General features: G+C 38.9%; 1 protein-coding gene across 2 annotated transcripts; it reads left to right on the top strand.

The window, feature by feature from the left end:
- The first annotated feature begins 6,363 nt into the window (after positions 1-6,363).
- On the top strand, positions 6,364-25,356 carry LOC117400619 (PX domain-containing protein 1-like). 2 transcript variants are annotated; one of them, XM_034000821.3, is made up of 5 exons: positions 6,364-7,118; positions 16,357-16,448; positions 16,535-16,652; positions 17,200-17,311; positions 23,698-25,356. In XM_034000821.3, the coding sequence occupies exons 1-5, from the start codon at positions 6,863-6,865 to the stop codon at positions 23,816-23,818; spliced, it is 699 nt and encodes a 232-aa protein (XP_033856712.2). In that variant the 5' UTR covers positions 6,364-6,862; the 3' UTR covers positions 23,819-25,356. The 2 variants fall into 2 exon arrangements, with proteins under 2 accessions (XP_033856712.2, XP_033856713.1); XM_034000822.3 differs by lacking the exon at positions 23,698-25,356 and adding an exon at positions 19,741-20,331.
- The last annotated feature ends 734 nt before the right edge of the window (positions 25,357-26,090 follow it).

Here is a 26,090-nt window from a genome sequence, read left to right as displayed (position 1 = left end):
AGATGATTCCTTCAATTGAAATATTTTACTTTTAGTCTGCTTGCTTTGGATATAGACTTGTCAACAGGAAGCATTTATTTATTTATTTACTGTATTTACTTATCGGCAGGTATTCATTTATGCATGATAACAAAGGCTAATTCATATTTTTACTAAAGGTATTTTGGGCCACATTTTCATAGTTATTTACTCCAAATTGTTATTCTCCCAAGGAAAAAAAACTGCAATTACAATAAAAAAAAAACAATGGAGTATGACTGTGCGATTTAAGGAAAACATTACTGTTCATTAGCCCATGAGTCACATTTGATTAACATCCTGCGACAATAATGTTCACTGATTTTGCACTCTGTTCTTTATGGTTTAAATCATTGTGTGACACAGAGCTCCCTTGTTGCTTGTAAAGTCTGCAGAGAGAAGCCAATTGTCCATCTCCTGTGAGAAATATGATCAGTTTTTTTTTATTTTTTTTATTTCATTTTTCTACCAACCAGAGTTATACAGGAAAAACAAGCAGATAGCAATTCTGCAAATGCCTCAAACACAATAACAATGGATCTTTTATAATAACAAACGATAATACACAGGCATAGATAGAAATTCAAGCATTAGCTTTCTGTCCTGTAAGTCATATTTCCCAGATGTGTTTTTCAGAAATGCACCAAAATTGTAGAAGGACCCAAGTCAGGGCTGTTTCCAAAACTACAGTGAACTGAATCCAATCACAGGGAGCACAATATAAGATTATCTCTCTCTAGAAACCAAATTACTGTACACTGACAACATCATTTCTGTGAAGTAAAATCCAATGAAAAACCAGCAAACCCACTTTAGTCATAAAGCATTCCCTCTATAAATCTTGAGAAGACCCTATTTTTTGCAAAGAGAGTTACCAAGCAGGAGTTACCACTCCATACATGCTGACAGTAAGACATTGTAAATTCTGTCCCCAGCATTGTGCTTGGAAAGCTAATTAATTTCCTCGGGAGGCATATAACCCCTCTTGTTGCCAAGTAATCCCTTTGAAAAGACGTCCCTGCTTTTAACATCAGAAACTGTTTGAAACCATCTTGTGTTTGACCAAGTGGTCTACTGCAGACATGTACAAAAGAAACCCTGTTTTGTCTTTTGTCTCTGTTAAAAAAGACATGCATACATGATTGAACCAATAACTGCCCTGGGTACCATATCTTAACACAGAGTCTTCTATCCAGAGTGAGGGTCCCAAAGTGCTCTTTATTGTTAGATTTGTAGAAAACTTACTATTACATTCCATTATACAAATGAATGATACAAATTGTATTCTTTTATTGGGTATCAGTAGGTGCTTATGCTAACATTGAAGACTTTTTATGGGTAATATTAACAAAACATTACCAAAAGTGTTGAAAGTTATACATAAACTCAATAGTTTACTCGGTTATTGTTGTATATTTGCCATTATATTGTTATTATTTTTATCAGAACTAGTTTACATTATGGTTTAAAATGCTTTATTTCCTATCGTATACCACTATCACTATATGTACATTTTGTTCTACAAGGTTCTTTATTGGCTCGGCTGCACATTTTATCGTTAGATATTTTTTAATATCTTTTCACCATCTGGATCTTGGATTCCTTACAGCCTCTCTTCGTAAGGTACATGGCGTATTCAGGGCCGGATTAACACATAGGCAAACTAGGCACCTAGTGTGCACTCTTGTGTACACCTAGTGTAGAGCCACGTTTCCTCCACTTGCCAAGGTTGACATTAATATGTTGACTTTGCCACACAGTACTACAGAATTAGAACAAGTTTTTTTTTTTCTCAGATGTAAGAAATCATTTGTCTACAGACATTCTGAATGGAATTCTAAACTATGAAGACAGCTGTTAAAAACATCACTAGCTTCAGACCAATGATTCACGCTGCTCTATTCACTAGACTGTTTTATAATGTAATTTTATTTATTTTGTTTATATTTTTTTTTTTAAATGAGGTCAGTAAAAATAATACAGTGTCAGTAAAAAAAAATCCACTGTAAATCTGTATGTCAGTACAAAATGACAAGGTTGGCAACCCTGATTTGACTACACAACAATGTGCAGGTATGTTTGTTTATTTAATATATATATTTTTGTGGACTATGAGGGACCTACAGTTAGTGGACAAAAATTTGAGCACCCTCCTATATAGAAGTATCATGTTTTTTTGTTTTTTTTTTTAAATTGGATAACAATCAACATGGTCCTCTTGTCCATATTTGGGGGCAACAGTGTGGAGTAGTGGTTAGGGCTCTGGTCTCTTGACCGGAGGGTTGTGGGTTCAATCCCCAGTGGGAGACACTGCTGTTGTACCCTTGAGCAAGGTACTTTACCTAGATTGCTCCAGTAAAAACCCAACTGTATAAATGGGTAATTGTATGTAAAATAATGTGATATCTGTATAATGTAAAATAATGTATAATGTGATATCTTGTAACAATTGTAAGTCGCCCTGGGTAAGGGCGTCTGCTAAGAAATAAATAATAATAATAATATTTGAACTGTTGTATTTCTATTCAGTAAATTGTGAACGGTGATTATTAAGCTCCACTATGGGATTTGACATTGGTTTCAAGTTTTTCAGAATTTATTTTGACATGTATTTAGCACACCACCCTCAATTGAACTGTTTCTGGCATATACAGTCAGCTGTTCAGCAATCGTTCAGTTCAGAGCAGTGCATGAAATTGTCATCATAATTAATAACTAGAATTCGGCATAATTTACATTTCTGATCAAAACCATGTATAATAACTTAAAAACGAAAAGTATACCTTTTGCAAATTGGTGGAGCGGGGATTAAGCTAATATATACATATACATAATCGTGTATTTGTTGTTATTCATATAAGAAGATAGGGGCCCAGAAGTGTATGTTTGCCTAGGGCCCCGTGATGGGTTAATCCGGCCCTGGGCGTATTAGATTCTAACCGAGTTGCAGGATTAATGGCTAATCCTGCTAAATGCTCGATAGGTTTGGTGGAGGCAAATATTTGGTGTATACTATCGGGTGGGGTGTAGTTAAACCGCAAATCAGTAAACGGGAAGCTATCCAGAAGTGGCTTTGAAGAGCAAGTAACGGCTTTCCTGGGTCTAACAGGGTATTACAGGAGGTTCATCCCTGAATTGCGGTGTCTCTTACAGATTTAACCAGAGCCAGAGGACCCATAATGGTAAAATGGAGTAGTGAGGCAGAATTTGCATTCCAGTCACTCAAAGATGCCCTGTGCACACAGCTTGTTTTAATCACTCTTGAGTTTACTGCATTAATAAAATATTTTGTTTTTACCTAATCAATAGCGTCATGGGGTTTGTCCTGAACTACCAAATAAATGTTTTATTATTAATATGAAAGTTTACGAAGAAGAGGAGAGCATTTGCAGTGCTCGAGTCCTGCTGGAGCGCACCAAAACGGCGTTCCGGCACATTTTTGGCAAAAAATATAAATCTTTTCCAGCAAACTATGTTCGTATTTGACCACACATATATGAAAATGTATCAAAGAATATCGCTCTTGCCAACCGTCACTTTTGTGCATGATTTGGAAACAGTGAACCGGGTCTAAATAACTTATTTTGTTGTACCTTCTTTTCCAAAGGCTATAATAATCATTTCGTCCCTTGAATGATATGTATTTCCACACATATCTTCAAATGCACCGTTCAAGCATCCATTTTTAATAGTCGCCATTTGTATTTTCCCCCGATCTCCAATTTGGTCATGCCCAATTGTTGCGTTTTAGTGAACTGTATAATCTCGGGACACGTCGGATCAATTTTAATATTATATTATGGTTTATTGTAAAGTCTGGTGTTGCTTTGAGTTGAACACCTCCTAAATGCTGTATCAATTCAAATATAACACTGAAATGGTCGATTCGTATGGAAGTAAAATCACACAGGATGCCTAAGTTTGAAATTTTACAGAAGGTCCAGATGTCCTATAAAAAAAATCAGAGCAGCGCTGAGAAAATTATCTGGAATATAAAGAAATGGATCGTTCTCACAGGACTAAATTTCACCAATGTCTGTAAAAATTCCGAAGCCACTGTTTTATGTGGTGATTTTATGTCCCATGCGAATCGGGCTTTAGTTAATTTTTAACTGTTGTTGAAATGATATCGTGCTTTCCGGCACTTTTTTGGTGTGACTTGAGCACTGGGCATTTGGTACATCAATGCTCTTAGTGGCTGGTTGATCTCAGAACTGTGTCTTCTCGGTTTTTGAAGGATCCCAATGACTGCAGCAACAGCATGGCCTGATAACCCATTCCACACACTCACCCCTATATGCCTGCTACTGGTCAGGTATTCACTGAGCATTTTATATGAAAGCTGCCGATAGTCCCCTCTGTGGAGTGACGTCCTTGGACCCACCTCACTGAGGTATAGTCACTACATGGAGAACTTGTTCTCTTTTGCTTCGAACCCGCGAATGCGAGTGATGCGACCTTGCAAGGTTTGGTGGTCGTCTTCTCTTTCAGGGCACCGGGGTTACAGCCGTAATCTATCGTTCCCTTTCAATTCGAAGGTGACCACCAACCAGTACTTTTGGAAAAGTATACCAAAGCCGTCGTGAGGGAGTATGAGCGGACAGCATATGAGGAACGTCTCGCTACCGCCAACTAGTGTTGGTGATGTGCACTAGCTTAGCGGAGGTGGTGGCTAACAAAAAGGCTATCTTCATAGAGAGATATTTCAACTCTATGGAATGTATAGGCTCAAACGGGGCCTTAGTGAGAGCCTCCAATACCACATCCAGATTCTACTCGGGGAGGGTGTCCTTTCTAGGAGGACGTAGCTACAGAGCAACCCTTTAGAAAACGGGTCACCAGAATATGAGCGCCCGGGGAAACTGAGTCAATGGGGACATGGCATGCAGATATAGCTGCCAGGTACACTTTCAGTGTAGAGGGGGACCTGCCCTCCTCTAACAGATTAACAGATCTTGCAGAAACTGTAGGATAGTTGCTATGGGGCAGTAAATGGGGTCATGACCTCTGGTCATACACCAATTTTGAAAATATCTCCACTTATAGGCATACTATAAAAACAGCTGATGTAGTTATTGCAGAACCTGTTACTTATATTTTTAACCTTTCAATTGAGTCCAATGAACTACCTAATGTCTGGAAATCGGCTTATGTTACTCCTTTATTAAAAGCTGGAAATCCATCTGATTTGAATAATTACAGACCAATTTCCAATTTGTCAATTTTGGCAAAAATTTTGGAATCCTTGGTCAGTAATCAATTGAAACGTTATTTGGATGCAAGTAACATTTTAAACAATGTGCAGTCGGGTTTTAGGTTAAGTCACAGTACTGTGACTGCTGCATTGAAAGTTATAGATGACATCAAAATGACTTTAGATAAGAAATCAACATGTATGTCTTTGTTTATTGATCTCTCCAAGGCTTTTTATACGGTTGATCATGCATTACTCAATAAAAGATTACTGTGTGCTGATATGGGATTACAAGCTACTGGATGGTTTCAAAACGACCTTACTAATAGATCACAGATTGTTAGACATGCAAATCTGATGTCAAATCCTATTTTGTTAAATAAGGGTGTTTGTGCACCATAAAGTATCTTGAATAGAACCCCTCTTGCTGAGAGGTGTGTTCTATGAGACTGATGGACTGAGGACGACATTCCACAAATGGGGAGAATCGGCAGTTTTCATATAAAAAGCAAGCATATCCCAAAAGTATTGGTTGGTGGTCGTCTTCCAATTGAAAAGGAACACACCAAACAGATACAGACATAACATACAACGTGTGAGTCTGAACGCACAATGCCAAATTATTGTTATTTATATAACAAACAGATTATACAAGTGTTTGTCTCATTTATTCCGCTATCTTTATGTCTTCCTCTTTTACCAATGATGTCAGGAAAGAAGACGAACAACTTACTTCCCTAAAACTACGTGCAAACAAGCGCTGAAAAGCTGGTCAGCTTCAAGTGGCAGACTGTTACACAGATCACACCAGTATTACGTTATTTGAGATTAAAAACGTTTTCTCACTTTGATCAGGGATACACTCTCTGTTTGCTTGTGACAGGTAAAAAAAAAAAAAACGACCGGCTGGTTTGTTGATCTCAGAAGTGATCAACATTCCTGGCATATTCAGAGAGAGAGAGAGAGAGAGAGAGAGAGAGAGAGAGAGAGAGAGAGAGAGAGAGAGAGAGAGAGAGATGGACAGCAGAACCGAACAGAATTGTTTTTAAAACTTAAAAAGAAAAACACGCAATTCAAAGTTCGTTCTGTACCGTAGTGTTTTTTTTTTTTTTTTTTTTTTTTTTTTTTTTTTAAGAATTACGCATCAGGATAGTGTCAACTTCTATGAAAAAAAAATTGAAGGATATGATGTTAAAAAAGTACCAGTAGGAGTTGTTTCCTGCTAGTTTATAATAGATTTCCAGTGGCACAAGGCGAGTCAACGGGGAAGTGATGTGGCTGTTCTAACATTTAGGTTTTCAAATTTAAAGATTCGTAAACGTGGTAAGCATTCATAATTATAAATTCGATTGTGTATATACACATTTAAATTAAGTTATTTTCTTTTCTTTTGTTTTCTTTCATTATTTTTTTTTCCTTCTGAGTGCCACGTTTGAAATTGCGTCTGTACTTGGCTATCCATTTGGCAACTTACTGCTGCACGTCAGCATTTAACTTCAGTGAACTTCAAAACAGAAACAGCAGAAAGAGCCACCAGATTGCTTACAAGCTGCAACAACACGACGAATGTTAACCTGGAAGGCACGTTTGGTCCACATATCACTTGAGGGAGTAACCCGCTCCACCTCCAGCATGCTGGACTGAAGGAGGATGGCATCTGCAGTGTTTGAAGGCACTTCTCTGGTCAACATGTTCGTCAAGGATTGCTGGGTCAATGGGATCCGGAGGCTTATCATTAGCAAAAAAGGAGAAGAGGAGGAATTCTTTGAGATCAGGACAGAGTGGTCTGACAGAAACATTTTATACTTACACAGGAGTTATTCGGACCTGGGGAGGCTTTTTAAGAGGCTACTGGAATCCTTCCCTGAAGATCGAAATGATCTTTCCCAATCACCCCTATTAGAAGGTTTGTATGTTGCTTCAGTATAACCCTTTCATTTAAATCAAATCTGTTTTTATTATACTGGTCGGATCTGCAAAGCTGTTATTGATTGACCTGTGTTACATTGTTTTATATAACAGTTTAACTGATTAAATTATTTTTATTACAAAATCAGAGAATAATTAATGATCTTAACTAAATAGGTGCAAAGGTACATTTCCATTTTTGAACATGTTACGGTATTGTACAAGAACATTGCACTCGTTTTTGTTTACAGTTTTATAATAATTTTGCCAGTAAATATGGACACATTGAACCAATATCTATTCAGATAAAACAAGTAGTTGCGTTTGATACATTTTTGGAAATACTATCGGTGCAGCACTGTATAGGAATTGAATGTGCGTGGCAATATCCATTTTTTCTAATATAAGTTACAGTACTTTAATAATTTACACTGCTGCCCCTTTCTGTAACTTGACGCCACGCCGTCTCAAATAAGTATTCTTCTACCAACCTTCTTTTTTCTAAACAAATACCCTAGAATTTCAGAACCTGGCGAATTCAGAACGACTGTCGCGTCGCACTGTTGCAACTCACACATCTCAGTGTTGTTGAAACTCTAAACCTGTCATTTTGTTTTACCGTTATATCTGCATTACCGCCTTGCTTCCCTGTGTAACTATAGACCTGCCGCGCCCTCACCTGTCTCACAGTGGAACTCCACACACAGTAATTTATACTCAAACTGCTGTTGCGCTTTATTAGCTGTGTTTTTAGTCAATGTCCCCCCACCATTACTCTGTAGATACTGCTACTTCAGTTTGTGACTGCAAGTGAGAAACCTTATCTTAAAAATTATTTTACTTCATGTATATCAACAAATACAGGACAGTCTGTCTTCTGTTTATTTTAATTGTCCCGGTGAAGCCAGCCTTCCAGACATCCCATTCATATGACTAAGGTATTCCTTGTCCCCGTGACCCAAGATATATAAGGAGCAAGATTAGTTAGGGCACATATGATGGCCTGCTTTTTGGCCTGCAATATGTGTATTGTAAGTAGTATTGCCTCAATGCCTGGTATCAGTTTTATGTAATTCATTGAGGTAAATGTTCATATCAGAATCTGGTGATGTATGGATTAGTCTTTCCATCTGTGCTAAATTGAATTGATTTCCAATAATAGTTTTGAATGCCACAAATTGAAAAATCAAGATAATTACGTATTTGAGGATTTATAAGCAGAAACGTTTGCATTTATTCACAATCTATACAGTAACATAATGTTTTGGTGAAGAGCTCAGACTTGTAACCAGTATTGTACATACTGTAGCTGTATGTCTGATAATCTTTTTCATAATAGTGATATTTTGTATTTGCAGTCTTGGCTAGGGGTGTTTAAGTGACTGTCATACTGATATTACAGCCATTAATAAGTACACATTCCAGTTCAGTTTTATTGTACAGTGTGATGGTTTGTTTGCAAAGGAAACTTAGATCTGGGCAGTGACCACCACAACTAATTTGGCTTAGTTGCTGACTGAGTTCAAACAAGATCTAGATTTCTGTAATAATACTAAAAACAACACACACAATTCTCCAGAGACTTCAACTGTAGTCGAAACATTTTTATATGTTTCTTTTAGTATAACTACATATTGTACCATTGAGTGGTTTTATAGTTACAGATGAACCACCAAGGTTTCCTCCCCAATCCAAGCTATGGCAAGAAGGTGGAACACCAAGAAGAACTGGAAGAAACAAATGAAAAAGATATTGACAAGAACCTTGTTTTCTTTGTTTATTTTTTAAATAAGTTACCTTTAGTGATGTTAAGTAGTCACAAATAATGCATTTGGTGCAAGGCCAAATTAAATGTTATAAACCATTTTGAGTGTATCATACATAACCAACTAAAAAGCTAAATTAGAGAGTCCTGAATCCTATTTATAGTCAGTAAACCATTAAGGGTTCCACCCAATGTCAGATTCCATCTGTATAAAAGGAACTATTAGTACACAATCTCTAGCTGGACCATGTTGATTGGACTATCTTCCAATTTTGAAACAGTTTTATTAATTAGCTTTCTTGTTTTATGTTAAGCACTCATTAGAAACAAATGAGCCAGTCAGAGCACAATGGTAAGGGTTAATCTTGTCAAAGCTGTTAATCTGTCAAATGATGCAAATGAAAATCATTAGCCTTGGAATACATATTACACACAAGTCAATATCTACAGCATCAATCTTCATAGATGCATACCTGTACACACACACACACACACACACACACACACACACACACACACACACACACACACACACACAGTACTTGCAGTTTTCAGTTATGCTAAAAACTTTTGGGTACAACATCTGAATTAGAAATGATGAAGTAAAGTATGAATGTCAAACAATACTTATTGCTCCTTTTTTTAATTAACATTTTATTGTTATAAACAATAAAATGAGGCAGGAAAATGAGTATAACAATTTGTTTTCAAGTTGTTTAAATATATATTTGTTTTAATTTTTTGACATTCATATGGTATGACATTCATAATTTTATGACATTCATAATTTCAAATGCATATGTTTTTACACATTGAAGTATTTGTAGTTGAAAAAGTTTTGAAAATAATTTTTACATAGTACGTATCTTCATATCCTATAACAAATTTGCATTGAAAAGATATTTTCAGGCACCACTGGTTATATTTTTATATAAGGACACTGCAGTTCACTAGTTTTTTAAACAATACATTATAGTGCCAAATAGAATATGATCATATACTTTAAGTACTGTAAACAATGTAGTTGTGTGTGTTGTAGAGCAATCAAGATAGCAAAGTATCTTGTTTGCTTCTGGAAACTGCATGTAAAAAAAAAACTCCTTCTTTGGTTACTTGGAGCTTAGCTAAAATTTTCCGTTTGTCATTTAAAACAATCAAATGCCATCTGACTCAACTGTCCAGTTCTTGTTACTCACGTCAGACATGTGGGGGATAATAGTTACACTCTGAACTGTAATGCCTCAGATGTAGCAACATGCAGCAGAGACTTAAAGGCTTAGTCCACATACAGTATCTACATCAGCAATCACCTTTGTAATCTTCCACCGTTCTCATATTAGCAGTGGTGTGCTTGGGAATTTACTTTGAAGTTTCACATATTTTCAAATGGTTATGCTGTGTAACGCATTGCTTTCACATGGGTATTTTCTTTTAGTAAAGTTACACTGAATGCTTTCACTTTGCTGTATCATACAGTCTTTTTCCACCCAGTTTGAAATGTGGCACTAGGGTTTAGAGCTAGTCCATTCAGAGAACATTGGGTTCCCTTTTGTGGGGTTTACTGACATTTTAATAACATGCTAAAACAGTTTAAATTAGCTTTAAAACCATGCATGATATGGGCATCTCTACAATTAGAGTGCTACTGTTGAATACAACACTGATTACCAGAGGAACACCTCCATCAAAGAGTTGTTAGATGTCCCTGTGGAAATGTGGCCTGTTGTCAATGTCATCCTTAAAATCAGTTTGTGACAGGATGGCTCGCAGTGGTGAGGTGTGGTGACGTCACGGACCAGGAAGTAACTGAAACCAAAACAATGGATGGGCGGGTGAAGCTGAATGCAACTGCATTCAGCGTATTTAATAAATGAACAAACAAAAGATTTAAACAAAACAGAAAACAGAAACCAAAGGGCACGAGGGCCAAACAAATAAACAGACAAACAAGTAAGTGTCGTGCTGGCTAATCCAGCACATTTTAACACTTGTATTGTCTCCTTGCTCTCTCCTCTCTCCGCTCTCCGTACTCTCCTCTGTACACTCAACCCAACACGGACAGCTACAGGTTCTTATACACTGGCCGAGGGGCTAACTAGTTGTTAATTATCTTATTACCCCTTGGCCACAGTCTGCATGCGTTTGGTAAGGATGCATGACTGTCAGCTAGTTGAATAATCAGTAGTTGATCAGTCATGCATCCTCACGGGGTTTTTAAATATAAATAATAAAAGACGCGGCGTTTTTAACTGCGCCGCAAACAAAAATACAAATAATAATAAATAGGGGCGGGACACTCCGCCACACATGCCCCCCTTTGTGCGCAGCACACATGGCCTTTTCGGCCACCTCCCCCCTTATTCCCTAAAGTCCCGGCTAGCAGTCCCGGCACAGGAACAGGGGCAGCAACGGGCCAAAGGTGGCGGCCACGGTGGGATGTCCTCCTCCCACCCAAACAGCCGTAGCGTTCCAATGGCCCACGCACAGGCCGGCTCCTTTTGGGGGTGGTCTCCAGACCTGCCCCCCCTTCTTCATGGCTGGCAGCTGCCCTTCATGGGGCTCCAGCCACAGTATTTCCTGCTGCGAAAGTGCGGCTGGGGGAGTTGGTCTCCTGGTCTCCTCGGGAGGCGACGGCAGCAGCAGCGGACCCTCGGGAGGCAACGGCAGCAGCAGCAGCAGTGGACCCTCGGGAGGCAACGGCAGCAGCAGCAGCAGCGGACCCTCGGGAGGCGAACTCGGGAGGGGAGCCCCTGGCCATGGAGGCGGCAGCGGGAGCTCCACTTAACCCTCGTACCCTGTAACTGGTGGCTCTCCAGGCAATGCAGTGCAACAGGCAGCCCCAGGCGATGCGGAGCAACAGGCAGCCCCGGGCGATGCGAGACAGGCATTCTTGGGCGATGTGAGACAGGCATTCTTGGGCGAAGCGAGGCAGGCATCCTTGGGCGAAGCGAGGCTGGCATTCTTGGGCGGTGCGAGGCAGGGCAGGAGCAGTCCTTCCCATGACGGTGGAGGTGGAACCAGCAGGTATTCACCCTTTGCTGGTGGAGGTGGGAGGGGTAAGCAGTCCTCCCACGACGGCTGAGGCGGAACCAGCAGGTATTCACCCTCTGCTGGTGGAGGTGGGAGGGGCAAGCAATCCTCCCACGGCGGTTGAGGCAGAACCAGCAGGAATTCACCCTCAGCTGGTGGAGGTGGGAGGGGCAAGCAGTCCTCCCACGGCGGTTGAGGCAGAACCAGCAGGCATTCACCCTCTGCTGGTGGAGCTGGGAACGGTAAGCAGTCCTCCCACGGCGGTTGAGGCAGAACCAACAGACATTCACCCTCTGCTGGTGGAGGTGGGAGGGGCAAGCAATCCTCCCACCACGGTTGAGGCAGAACCAGCAGGAATTCACCCTCAGCTGGTGGAGGTGGGAGGGGCAAGCAGTCCTCCCACGGCGGTTGAGGCAGAACCAGCAGGCATTCACCCTCCGCTGGTGGAGCTGGGAGCGGTAAGCAGTCCTGCCACGGCGGTTGAGGCATAACCAGCAGGCATTCACCCTCTGCTGGTGGAGGTGGGAGGGGCAAGCATTCCTCCCACCGCGGTTGAGGCGGAACCAGCAGGCATTCACCCTCTGCTGGTGGAGGAGGCAGAGCCAGCTCCTGCTGCTCTGCTCCTAGCGGTGGTGGAGACAGAGGCAGCTCCCGCTGCTCTGCTCCTGGTGGTGGAGGTGGCGGAGGCAGAGGCAGCTCCCGCTGCTCTGGTCCTAGTGGTGGAAGCGGTGGAGGTGATGGAGGCAGAGGCAGCTCCCGCTGCTCTGCTCCTGGAGGCCTAGGTTCTGAACCTATGGGCTCCCCCCTTCTGGGCGCTGGATGCACGGGCTCCCCCTTCTGGGCGCTGGATGCATGGGCTCCCCCCTTCTGGGCGCTGGATGCTCGCGCTCCCCCCCTTTGGGCGCTGGATGCTCGCGCTCCCCCTCTTCATATTGCGTGGGGCATATGGCCAACGTGTGCCCATATGCCCCACAGCCAGGGCATAACTCTGCCACGAGGTTAATAACACAAACCTCCCAGCCATCATCCCCGACCTCCTCCTGCTGTTGCTGCAGTTGCTGTTGCTGTTGCAGCTTACCTCTCCCCCTTCTCTTCCTGCTCCTTCTCCCTGCCTTCCTCTCCTGGGCCGGTTTCTCCTCCTCGTCCTGGAAGGGGCAGATTGCTACGGTATGCCTGTACACCCCGCAAGCAAGGCACCAGCCTTGGTCTTCCAGACCACCGAGGAGGTCCTCCAGTTCCCCGCAGCCGTTTCTCCAGCCTTCCATTTTATTAAGATTATTTTTTTTCCCAAAACACAAAAAAAAACACTTTTTGAAAAAAAAAAAAAAAAAACGTCCTTTTCCTGGTCCGGCTCCCTGAGGCGTTGTTTGTCCCACGCAGGACACCATATGTGACACAGTTATTGGGCTAAGCTTACACGTGTGAGCTACAGCTCAATACATGACCCATATGATCCATCAACTGCCTTCAACAATGTATTTTTTTTTAAAGTGGCAATTTAAAAAAATATATTGTTGAAGGTCACTGGTTAAAAGCAATATATTTCTAGTTCTTATTCAAGATATTAATATTTTGAAATCTATATTGAGGGTTACATTATTTTAGTTTGCTGATAGGGTTATGCAATTACGCAAGCCCAATGGACTACCCCAACTGGCCAAGGATTCCTCCGGGAACAAGGTCTGAAACTAGTGCCCGAACACACGTGAATTCACCGACCCACCACAACCACTCACCACAGCTCCCACCCAACCGCTACACTATATAAAAATTGCCCCATTCTTAAATCTGTTCTTAACCCTACTGCCATTATCCTGTTGTTTCATCGATCATGCTTTTCAGACATAACCTTAAGCGTGTCTGTTAGTCATTGTAAGCTATAGCCTTAACATTTAATGATTATTACTTCCGATTTCATAAACATTGAAAGCCCCATGATTTACTGAAATGCAGCTGTTTGACCGAAGTAAAATTATTGCTTAAGAAAAGGGTGTAGTGATTGTTCAAATCTAAACTCAATTTTATGCTGAATTTTGGTTTTATATGTGACTTGTTACCAGTACCTCCATACATTATGACCTAATCCTGTTAGTTAAATCTGCTCTCTGAAGATATTTAAAGTACATTATCTAATGTTTGGCTGCTACTAGATAAGTGGCATGTGAATAGACAAAGGAGTTTTTTTTCTTGGCTCAGTGTGGTTCTTGTTGCAAGTGTCCTGTTCCTATGGAGATATTTGTCTCCAAATAATAGCTTCAACACATTGGCCTATTTGTTCCATTACCAATAGAAATACAAATTCAGATCTGTAGGCATTTTAATTGAAGTAATTTTCTTTGTCGCTACTTGCAAGCTCAGTGTGAGTTACAAGGCATTGGTTTCTAGAAAAGTGTATCTAAAAACTGACATACTGCACCCCCCCCCACCTCAAATTTTCCCAAAATAATGCTAAACTCGCAGAATCAGCTGAGCCAGTTTTACTACAAGGATTGTTTGTCATTTTCTACTTGAATCTTTTAGAACCCTCATAGAACCCTGTCAGACTCTGTAATGATAGTACAGAAATATATAATGGCACCAATATTTGTATCCAGTCTGTAATATACTGCTAAAAACACATTTGTATTTATTTTACTATAACCAAACAATTCAATACTTTAATAACTATTATTTAGACATCCTCAAGTTTGCTTCACATTTTGTACCAATAATATGCATATGGCAGTAAACGCTTTGAAAATACATGATAAAGTGTCCACTCTGTGTCGCTTCTTGTAGCCTTATAAAAGTTCACCATGTTACACGCAAAGCAAAGTATGGTAAATTATGGTAAAACCCAGTAAAGAATAGTAAAAGCAATTAATCACAGGTAATCACATGCAAATACACAATATTACCAACTTAACTGTGCTGTAAAATAGCTTGATAGATTATTCAATTATTTAATTAGCTTAATGTTTACTTTAACATCGGTTAATGTATGTGTAGGGCGTCCAAACTATCAGAATAATTTGAAATAATTAACACTTTACTGGAAACTTTTTTTTTAAAACACAGTAGAAGCTAGCTATAATATATAAACAAAATGGGTATAGAAACTTAACTGACTGAATAGTTTTTATGTGCAACTGTATATTTAGCCGTCATGCTTTGTGTAAGTCATAGCATCTGACAATGCACTGTAGGCATTAGCAGCAGAGAGTATTTATGTGGGATGAAAGAAACAAGAGTGCTAATGGACCCAGAATTCCGGTACACTAATTTGTCACATGGTGATTCAAGTATTCTATTTTGACTTCCCTTGTATCTATTAGTCAGAGCTTTCCACTGTGAGGAACTGCTCTGGTCCAACTTTATTACCAACAAAAACATTTCAAAGGCAACCGCATTGTAAGTGAACACTGTTTGTTTTTCACTTCAGTAAGAAACTATTTTATATAATCTGTGTACTGCTGGCCAGTAAACGTTTCACTCTGATTTTGATAATGTTAATAAAGGACATTTATTGAAATAGACTTTAAAAACTCTTTTGAAGCAAATGAACAGGAAAGTTTTCTGAAAGGAATACAACAATGTTCACAGTATATGAAACCGTGAAACTTACACAAAGGTACAATTTTAGAAAATTTTCCTTTGCATGTATGTTTTTCTCAGAGTTTTACAAAGCCTCACAAAAAGGTTTAAACTGTGTAACTACTGGAGTAGTGGTTAGGGCTCTGGACTCTTGACCAGAGGGTTGTGGGTTCAATCCTAGGTGGGGGACACTGCTGCTGTACCCTTGAGCAAGGTACTTTACCACGATTGCGCCAGTAAAATCCCAACTGTATAAATGGGTAATTGTATGTAAAAATAATGTGTAAAAAATAATTTAATTGTATGCAAAAATAATGTGATATCTTGTAACAATTGTAAGTCATCCTGGATAAGGGTGTCTGCTATAAATAAATAAAAGCAGATTTTATTTCTGAGGATTAACCTTTTTTGCAATCCTTTGCTATTGATATATTTTTATTTGGACAGATGATGACCTTAAAAATATGTGTTGCACTTGGCTTCATTGTTTGGCTCCATATACCTGACCTGGCAGATTACCCTCTTTGGTGGTGAGGAAGTTCTTGGCTTCTCAGTTTGCCTGCAAAGTTACCAAGTGCTAATTGTGCCAAATTGTGTAATTGTTTTGTGAAATCAAGATTTGTACGCTGGCCTCCAAGACGTGTCCAAAATGCAGGACATTGAATTAGGTGGTCTATTTGGTGTAATTATTACCAGACCCACAATAAGAAATATAGCTTGTATTGTTTTCATTTTCACCAATACATGGTATGTTTCTCTTTAACTCATATTTATTTCTGCTTTTTAAATAACAGTACAAATTAAGAGGATCTTCACATTATTTTGCCGTCTTTTGACTAACAACTGGCCAATATTGTAATTGTTTCAGGTCTTGTCAAGATCAAGGAGGCTCATGACATTGAAGCAAGATTAAACGAAGTTGAGAGACATCTAAAAAATACAATAAACATGCCTGGGAAGGTAGGTCATTGCAGTAAAGCAGAAACATTATTTGTTATAAGCAAGGAAAAAAAAACTCTGGCTAATTATTGTCTCTTTCTGTCCAGTATTCAAGGTCTGAAGTGGTACTTACTTTTTTTGAACGGTCACCGTTAGACCAAGTATTGAAAAATGACAATGTTCACAAGATTCAGCCTTGCTTTCAAAGCCCAGTAACAATATCAGGTAATCCTTTCATATTATAACTAGTTCTCTAACTGATAACACTGAGATGACACATGTTTATACAGTAACAGTATCTTTAAGGCCTCATAGTTAAACATATTGCCTCCTGGGGCCAGACTGCCACAGTTACATGTATATACCTGTGTGTTAAGTGGCAGTTCTGAGAGGGTCTCATAGTTAAATAGAAGGTTGTAATTTAATTTTGTCTTCATAGTATAAATGATTATTTGTGACAAATCAGCCACATTATATTATGTTTGCACCCTTTTCTTTAATGTTAATACTATAAATAAAACAATTCAGAACTGACACTACTTTAACATTATAAAAATGCAAAAAAATAAAAAATAATAATGCAAACCGAACAAAAAAATAATACCATATATTCTTTTTGGAAAATATGGTTTTCAACCTAACCAATAAACTGATATTGTGCATTTTTAATTAAAAAGAAGAATGACAGAGATCCAGAATATTATGTGTGAAACTCCTAATTTACCCAATTATATAAACATGTGAAACAATGCTTTTTTTTTTTAATTCACAGAAATCATGAGGTCAAATGGATTTTGTTTAGCCAACACAGAGACAATAGTCTTTGACCATAAGATACCCAACGGAAAAGAGCGACACTTATCAACGGATTCTGCAGAACACCTGTGAGTAAACTAAGCTTGTGAACAACTGAATGGCTATGAGAGAAGTAATTAAAAAGTAGAATCCACCAATGCCTGGATTAAATCAAACTGACCACTTTAGCCATGAAGAGTAAAAGAGTAAAGTTCGGTAGCGTTTTTACTGGGTGGTAAACGTGTTCACCACACAGTATTTCTTCTGTCGTATTTACTGTTCCTGATACCACACAGTAAATGGGATATACCACGTAGTATTTTTACCACTTGTCATTGATTTGCATTGAATTCATGAGGTTGAGTTGTGTAAAATTATGTAAAACAGCCTGGGAAACACCGCTAATGAAGCTGCTCATGACTAAAGTCAACATTTTCTTTTGATATTGTTTATTTAAATCATACTGGTTTCCGGCAACAACTCACACTCATGAGCCTAATATGAAGCACTACTGGTATACCAACCTATCCTGCTGTCAGTGTCACGCTACAACAGCTCCCATTGGATACACAGGACCGGCTAGCAAGGGCAAGGTACGGTATGATTTGGATTGGTTTAATTGTTGTCATTTAAAGCATCTGGTAGTGACGTTTTACATGACAGACAATACAGCCAATCCAACTGTAAAATGAAGAGCCCTTCTTTCTGGAATCCTATCCCCGTGTGAAGGAGGCGTAGCTGCATGTCCTTTCAATATAATTCCTGACCGTACATCTACATGTCCTAAGGCTGTGAAAAACAACCTTGTCACTGCACCTTGTTGGACTGTTTTGGCCAGCTTGACAAAAAAAACAGAAAAGTGACAATGACATTTAATTTCCTATAAGTTTGACGGTGAATATTTACTACACTGGATAGCATTGACAATAACATAGCTGTAATGTCACTGTCAGAAAATACTACAGCAAATCCAGATTGCAGCCACAATCTACAGTTAACACACAGTAAAAAGGGAAAAATACTGCCCTTTAGTGAATGAGCCCCAAAGTGAGAGATTTCACCTGGTGACATGCCCTGAAGCCTGAAGCAGTAGAGCTCCCCTAGTGGCAGCTTGAAAAATAGATTTGTATTGGGATGGGCATAAGTAACCTTTGCAAAATGTTCACACGAACAAAGCCATAATGAGACTTCCTTCCTTGGGTGTATACATTTGGCAAGCTGAAAGAAAAAAAAACTTAGAATAGCTTACTAATGCTCAAATTCCGGAGCATAGTAATGGCTAGAAAATTAGTTTAGACGCCTACACTGTCATCAAGTCACAAGAAGCAAAAACCTGCTTCCTTCTGCTTACTAATACCCTCTCTGGCAATAACTGTCTCCAGGATCACTTAAATGTAGTAAGAACAGAGTTGTTGGGGGCCACAGGTTATGATTATGAAAAGCTTTTTGATAGAAACACATTTTTTATTTGGGGGTGAAGGTGGGGGCCTGCCTTTGATTATTTATTCGAAAAAATGTTGCACGACTCTTGCAATGCTAGAGATCTCGCTAAGATGACACAACAGATATTTAAATTGGTATATTGAGGCTCTCTTTATTAACATATTTGCTCTTAGTACATTCAACAAAATGTATACTTTGCAAATTGCAAATTGTGGCATGTTTGCGCTGCAAATGGCCCCTGAATCTTGACTGAAACCGTTCCTTTTCATGTGGGCCACAGATGCTTCATATTGTAGGTTGGTTAAAGTGACATATACATAAATGCAGTTTATCTGGAGATGGTATGGATGGCTGCACCATGTTTCTATTAATGGCAGCTTCACCAGAGTTGTTCAGTACTGTATTTCATACAGTGTCTTATTCTTGTGCATCCCTGTAAAAGAATGCAAGACAGAGAACATAGTCTGGTTGTTACTAAAAGTCTAGTGTCTCTCTCAAGCCACAGGTAGCCAGACATGCAAATCTTTAGAAATATAATTTAGTGAGTCATTAGTTTCAATCTGGTGGTGTTGTTTTAAAATACAAAAGAATGCGAAGAGGAAAATAAAGGAAGTTGCAAATCTTGTAAAGATATAGAAAAGCATCATGGGTAAAACACAGTAATGCAGGGTGTGCTTTTAGCCAAACAGATTTAGAAGCAGTTGTGTTACCCACTTGTAGAGGCTAAAATAAAACACTGAAAGGCCAACATGTTATGGCTTCAATAGCCCACAATGGGTAGCCCCTGCACATTGTTCCAGTGGAAACAGGTTTGTCATTTCCAGTGTTGTCCAACATTTCTTCTGTCGCATGTCTGTCATGAGCTGCATGCGTGGAGCCGTGCTTTCCGGTGTTTCTGAAACCGTTGCCATTCCAGGAACACCCGAGGTGACTGTCTTGGCTGTTAACCTCTGTGGTGACAAAAGACATTGAGCACGAGTACCCACTGTCATGCCCTTTGTGAAAGCACTTCTTCAGCCTTTTCATTATTGTTTCTGAACAGTCAGTTGACCACATACATTTTTGTACATTGCAGACTAAGGGATTCTCTAATTGTACTTACATTCTCCTGATGACGAGCCAGTGTAGTTTCGTGTCCATACCAGGCTTTACAATGCAGAAGTGGCTATAACAGATGGGGAAGGGGACACACACATCAAGGGGAACAACCTTGACATCGTACAGCCAACGCTTCAGATAAGCGGAGTACTGGGTGTTTTATGGATTGAAAAAAGATTAATTAAATGTATGCATATCAATTTTGCTGCACATCTTGAGTTTGCATGTTATCAAGCTTCTTGAGAGTGAGGATGCATTATATTGCTATAGCAAGGAGCTCAATAAGTAGGCTAATACAATATTATTGTTTCTTTATTTGCATTAGTGCTTTATCGGTACAGTTTTTCAAAAAATATTAGAAATGTATAGTATGTGCATGCAGGCCTTTAGTGAAGTCTATTCCATCTTGCTTCACTTCCATATTGTTTGTGGTCAATAAAGCAAATAAGAATAACTGTTGTTTTTGTTCTTATTGTATGACCAAGTTATTGTACAGTAGTTCAAAGTAACATTACAGTTAAAATGTAAAGCTGTTGTTAATGAATACCTCATTAAAGAATGTACAGTATTTATTGAAAGTACTCATGACTTTTATATTGCATTTTACTCACCCAAAATACATTTAACTCACATAGGTGTAGATGTAAGAATAGGCACAGTGCAAATAATTGCAGATGTAAAATTCAAATTGCATTGCGGCCATGCAATGCAAATTACTCAACAAACACAAATAATGATCCGTAATTATGATAATAAGGGTCTCAATGCGCGCATCGGTCTATTTAATGCCTGCACTTGCAGAGTTAGGAGTACAGAGAGCAGTAGATGCTGTATGAAATTTGTGGAGCACAAAAATACAAACAAAAATAAGAGCAGCAAAGTCCTTTTGGCGCACCGAAAAAAAAGGTTTTCTGAGAAGGAGCTCCTAAAAGCCTCAGCCAACATCAGTTATGCTAGTATCCTTAGGAAATGATATGTATTGGCCTGCCCTTTTCAGCATGACATCCAGAAATCTGCCTAGCACTCTGGAAAAGGTGGATTGGGCTATCCCACCAGACATTCCAACTGTGGTCTGAAAGGAACCAGAAGCTAAGTACTACAGAGAACACAACACTTTCACATATGCAGGGATAGCAGTCCCTAGATTGATGCTAGGGTCTAGTTCATCCCTCAGTTCAGCTATTAGGTCTAGGATGACCTGCAGAGTGAGACAATAACGTTTTAGCACTGCATCCTCCGGCATCCCAAACAAAGTGACCCTGGGATTGAATATGCAGGGTCTTCTTCGTCTTGCCCTTCTCCTCCAAACGTGTTCCTGCCTCAGGAAGTGTACCACAGCAGCCATCCTAAAGCCAATGACAGGTCTCTGCAGGTGTGTGCTTATATACAGCTCTTAATTACTCACTTCTACAACGGTTTGCACCTTGTAAGAAGAGGTGTAAAGTTTTTGGAGGGTCAGCAATTGCCTAAGTGCAAGGCAAAATCCTTACATCACATTATAATGTTTGCGTCTGCTTAGTATCCAGATCCCGCCCAATTCTATGCTCTTTTCTTCATTTGAATGCATTAATGATGGGAAAGTGCAAATTTGATAGTGGGTGCAGAGTGCCAGATGAACACCATTCTTTATAAACGGCGCATTTTTAGCGGCTGCTAAAATCAGACTTCACGGCTGCTAAACACGATTTACAGCCGCATTTTTGGAGTTTTGCACCCGCAAATCACTTTGCACGTATCCTTACATCTACCCCATAGTGTCTAAATTGGAGAGTAAATTACTCAATGAGCCAAAACCTTATCTGGAGCGCGGCGTACAACAGTAGAGTTAATTGTTTGTGCAAGACCTTATGTTTTGTAATGCATGCTCACTGCTCATAATATCCTCCACTCTGCTCCGCTGTTTCTTCCATTCCGCTCCACTACTTGCGATTCCCCGCTCCAGACAAAATAGGCACACTCCGCTCACATTGTATTAAAAAAATATATAATAAATAAATAAACTAGCCGTTTTTTCCCTCACTGTGTTGCCGATTGCGGATGAAAAAATGTAATGTACATTCAGAAAGGAATGCTATTTAATCATCGTTATTATAATCGCATACCTTGACCCAAGTAAAAAAATAAATAAATCCCCAGCTATGATCAGCAAAGAAAAAAGCCGACATAAAGTACTCAGAGAAGTTATCTAATTCAATTATTGATTATTATTGATTGGTACTGAAAAAAGGCATACATTGAAAATAAAGTAAAAGTTAGGAAATATCATCTTGCAATTAACAGGTTTTTAACAGGTTCCTACGGTGTTGTGTACTGTACTCACATATTTCAAACTTTGCATATGATTTATATCAAATTAGCTTTATACTGGACTTGTTTGTATCCAAATATCTCATAGGGAGCTCAAAGCAATCCACAAACACAAATGAGCGAGTCTCAGACCACCCTGTAGTGTAACTATCTTAAGCAGAAAATATATTGGGGTGTGTAATGTTGGTGTCTTGTTGGTGGTTGGCAGGGATGGGGTTAATTATTATTATTTATTTCTTAGCAGACGCCCTTATCCAGGGCGACTTACAATTGTTACATGATATCACTTTTTTTTTTTTTTTTTTTTTTTACATACAATTACCCATTTATACAGTTGGGTTTTTACTGGAGCAATTTTAGGTAAAGTACCTTGCTCAAGGGTACAACAGCAGTGTCCCCCACTGGGGATTGAACCCATGACCCTCCAGTCTGGAGTCCAGAGCCCTAACCACTACTCCACACTGCTGCCTAATTGCTGTCCCTGTCAAAAACATGGAGAATGTGGCTGCTTCCAAGTGGAATAACTGGTGATAATTGGGAGCAGCCACATCATATAATATGAGAGACCGAGCTCCATTAGAAAGAGACTACCAGGAAAAGGTACTGTGTTTATAATTCAAGAGTATATGTGTTTGATACTGGTAAACGGATTAGCTGTCTGGTTTGCCTGAAATGTGTAGTTAGCACTTGTGGAAGGTTAGATTAGGTTTTTGTTTTGTTCATTTTGTTTTGTGTTTAAAATAAACACTGGTTAACCCTGGTTCCCTGAAAGAGAAGACGACCACCACAGGTTTGATGCAGAAAGAGAACATGGCTTCCGTGGACTGACTGTTTAATCCCTCGGTAGGCGGGATCGAGGACGTCACCCCAGGAAGGGGCCTATTGGCAGCTCTGATATAAAGAGCTCAGCGAATACCTGCCAATAGGAGGAATATCCCATAAGTAATGTTTTGGTGGTCGTCTTCTCTTTCAGGGAACCAGGGTTACGGTAAGTAACCTAACATTATGTATTGCCGCTGACAGCAAACACTACCCACGACTTTATTGGCTGTACTAAATTAAAATAGATAGATTGACTTAATGTACATTGACAGACAACATTCAGAGGGCATGTACAAGAACTGAGACTTTCTTTCATCAAGCAGAAAAAAGGTAAAATGCACAAATACTGTGTATGTATTTTCCTGCAGATTAATTTTATCAAACAAATACTGAAGTAGTGTCTGAGTTCAGCTCCTTATTTTTCTATTTCTTTGCTACCATCTAGCTAGCTTTTTAGTAATCTGACCCTATTGCAGTATGAAGAGAGCCATTTTGTGCACACCTGCACACCTGCCATCGGCATGGCTTTTTTATCCAAAAAGGTTGAACAGCTTTGACTAAATAGAAAAACAGAGAGACATATAAGTGGGAAGTAAGAGTATAAGTCAAAAATCAGGAAGGAGATGTGTAGGATATGTGTTTTGATTTGTGTGTCAGCCATTGTTGCTGCTATAATGTATTGTCATCTTAATTAAAAACCCATTTGAATCACACATAATCCAATGTATTTTAAAGGAAGTAGTTTTTGTGATAATATTTTAGTGATTTTTTTTTTTTTTTTTTTTTTTTTGCTGTTTCGTTGCAGGTTTGAGAATGGGAGCGACAATACCCCAGCGTTGGACAACAGTGACGAAGACCCAGAGGCATATGTTACCAATCTGTCCTACTACCACCTAGTCCCTTTTGAGACTGATATTCTGGAGTGAACCTGCGGTTGGATAAAGCTGGAATCAGATAGACAGGAATTTTAATGTTCTGCCTGTAATACTTTTGGATCTCCATTCTTCGTATAACAATTGAGGAATGCAAACACAAGAAGGCATCCATTCAGAAGGCTAAGTTGTTCTCATAATACACCCACTGTTTATTTTCAGCCCTGGAATTTAGCAACAGCAGCCAGCTTCCTAAACTCTCCTCACTAGGAGCCAGTGCAACTTAGCGCTTACAGCTGTGACGTGGAGCCTGTATAACATGGATTCATTTGCTATGCACTTGTGTGGCCTTGGTAAACTCAGCTGCATTGGGTACACAGGACCCCATCTTGTTTACAGAATTCAAAAGGAAAGTCTTCCGTGCCTCAATTTACAATTATTAACCTTGTGTTCATCTGGTACTCCATCTTGGTAAATGAAAAAACTGAAAGGAAAATAGCTGCTGTGTTGTTCTAAGACAGATCTTGTGCTGCATAAACTATAACAACTAAGCTTTTGTGAGAGCATACATTTTGCACCAGTTTTTCTTAATAGGTTGTTTCTGCCTAGTTTTCTGTTAGTATTTACAGCAATTACTGGTATTATTGTGACTGGGAACTAGAAAAGATATCAGTATGTGTTGTTGCTGTTGATTATCCAGCACATACTGTTAACAAGTATTAGTAAACTTGTTATAGTACACAACTGTATATACAGTAAAAATAGGTTCTGAACTGTCTTGAATGTTTACCACAAGCTTAAACCAGTGTTAACCATTGCTGGAAATTCTAACAAGGTTGTATAGTATATCAACCTGATACATCAACCTGAATAGTGCCACACGTAAAGGTACTTGATAAGCCTGAGCTATGGGCATTTCCCTTTCAAAGCAGTAAAAAGTAAAAACTGCTTGGTAATGCTGTACAAATGCTTGGGATTGATTTATACTTACAGTAGTGTTCAGTCTAGGGAGCTAAATTAAATCAAGCCAATATTATATCATTATAACTATTTAAAATAAATGCAGCTTTTCTATTTGCATTTGTATTTCAACTGGAAATTACATGTGGTGTGTTGACATCAGTATCATTTAAGGCATCTGTTTTCTGTAGACGGTAATAACATTTAGCACATATACAGCTATGGCCAAAGGATGTGCATTAGCCTGTAGAATTTTGCTTCATAAAGTCGAATGAAACCTGCTGAATAATGATATGTTAACATATTGAATTACACAACGCTTTGTAGTTTTCCATATACTTAAGGAAAAACTGACAAGAATTGAAAAATGTGTCATTTCAAAATCTAACATAATACTGTACTACTATTATGGCTTCCAGTAGACTTTTTCCATCTCATTTAGTGATTTCTTTGGTTACACAATGTTTAATAAAAAATCTAAATTATTTTCATATAGTTTTAGTTTTTTTTTCAATCCTAAAATTCTAGGTAATGCAAAACTTTTGGCCATAGCTGTACACGTGATAGTAATTCTAAAAATTAAATTGTATTTAAAATATAGATGGAATAATAATAAATGAATATGACATGGACCATATGCCTGCCTTTTACATTCAGTCGGCCCAAATATCTTGTGTATTTCTTGGTTTAATTGAGTGGTTTACTTTGTTTTCCTTCCCAAACAAAGTGATGAAAATCTGTTGCTAATGCTCAGTAAGCTGGGCCCAGAAAAAAAACAAGTAAGTCTGAACTGTTTTGTTAAACTCTGTGTGAAATTGTTACCCAGGGAAACCAAACAGTTTAATTTACCTGTCACCCAGCCATACCAGTGTAATTACATAACTGTGTTTTGCAAAGGCATAATCTCCATTTTTACTCAACGCTGAATTGTTTATCTAGCAATTCGTTTTTCTTACGACCTTAAAAAAGCAGCCCTTAAATACTGGCATACAATCTGTTACATCCAACCGGGTGTTTCTCTTAGTTATAAACAGTTTGAAAGGAGATACATTTGTATACAGTACAGTATTTGTACTCTTTTGAGGAAATACTCAAATGCAATATCTAATATCAGTAAACGTAATGAAACCACGATTCACTAATAAAAGTGAACCCCAAATTGAAGTTCCAAAAGTAATAGTTAAAACAAATGGTCTACACAAGCAGTGCGGATATGCAGCTGAATAGAAGAAATACACACACAAAAGAAAATCTGTTGAGTTTTGCCTTGCTAGTTTGGATTAAAGATGTTATGACGAACAGGATAAAATTAGCTAAGATTACATTTTAATTACAGTGCCCCTATCCAGTTAAAAACACTACATTG

The sequence above is a fragment of the Acipenser ruthenus genome, chromosome 4 (assembly GCF_902713425.1).
Source record: "Acipenser ruthenus chromosome 4, fAciRut3.2 maternal haplotype, whole genome shotgun sequence".
Taxonomy (NCBI): domain Eukaryota; kingdom Metazoa; phylum Chordata; class Actinopteri; order Acipenseriformes; family Acipenseridae; genus Acipenser; species Acipenser ruthenus.
The sequence above is the reverse complement of the archived record's forward strand: the minus strand, read 5'-3'. Positions and strand labels throughout refer to the sequence as shown.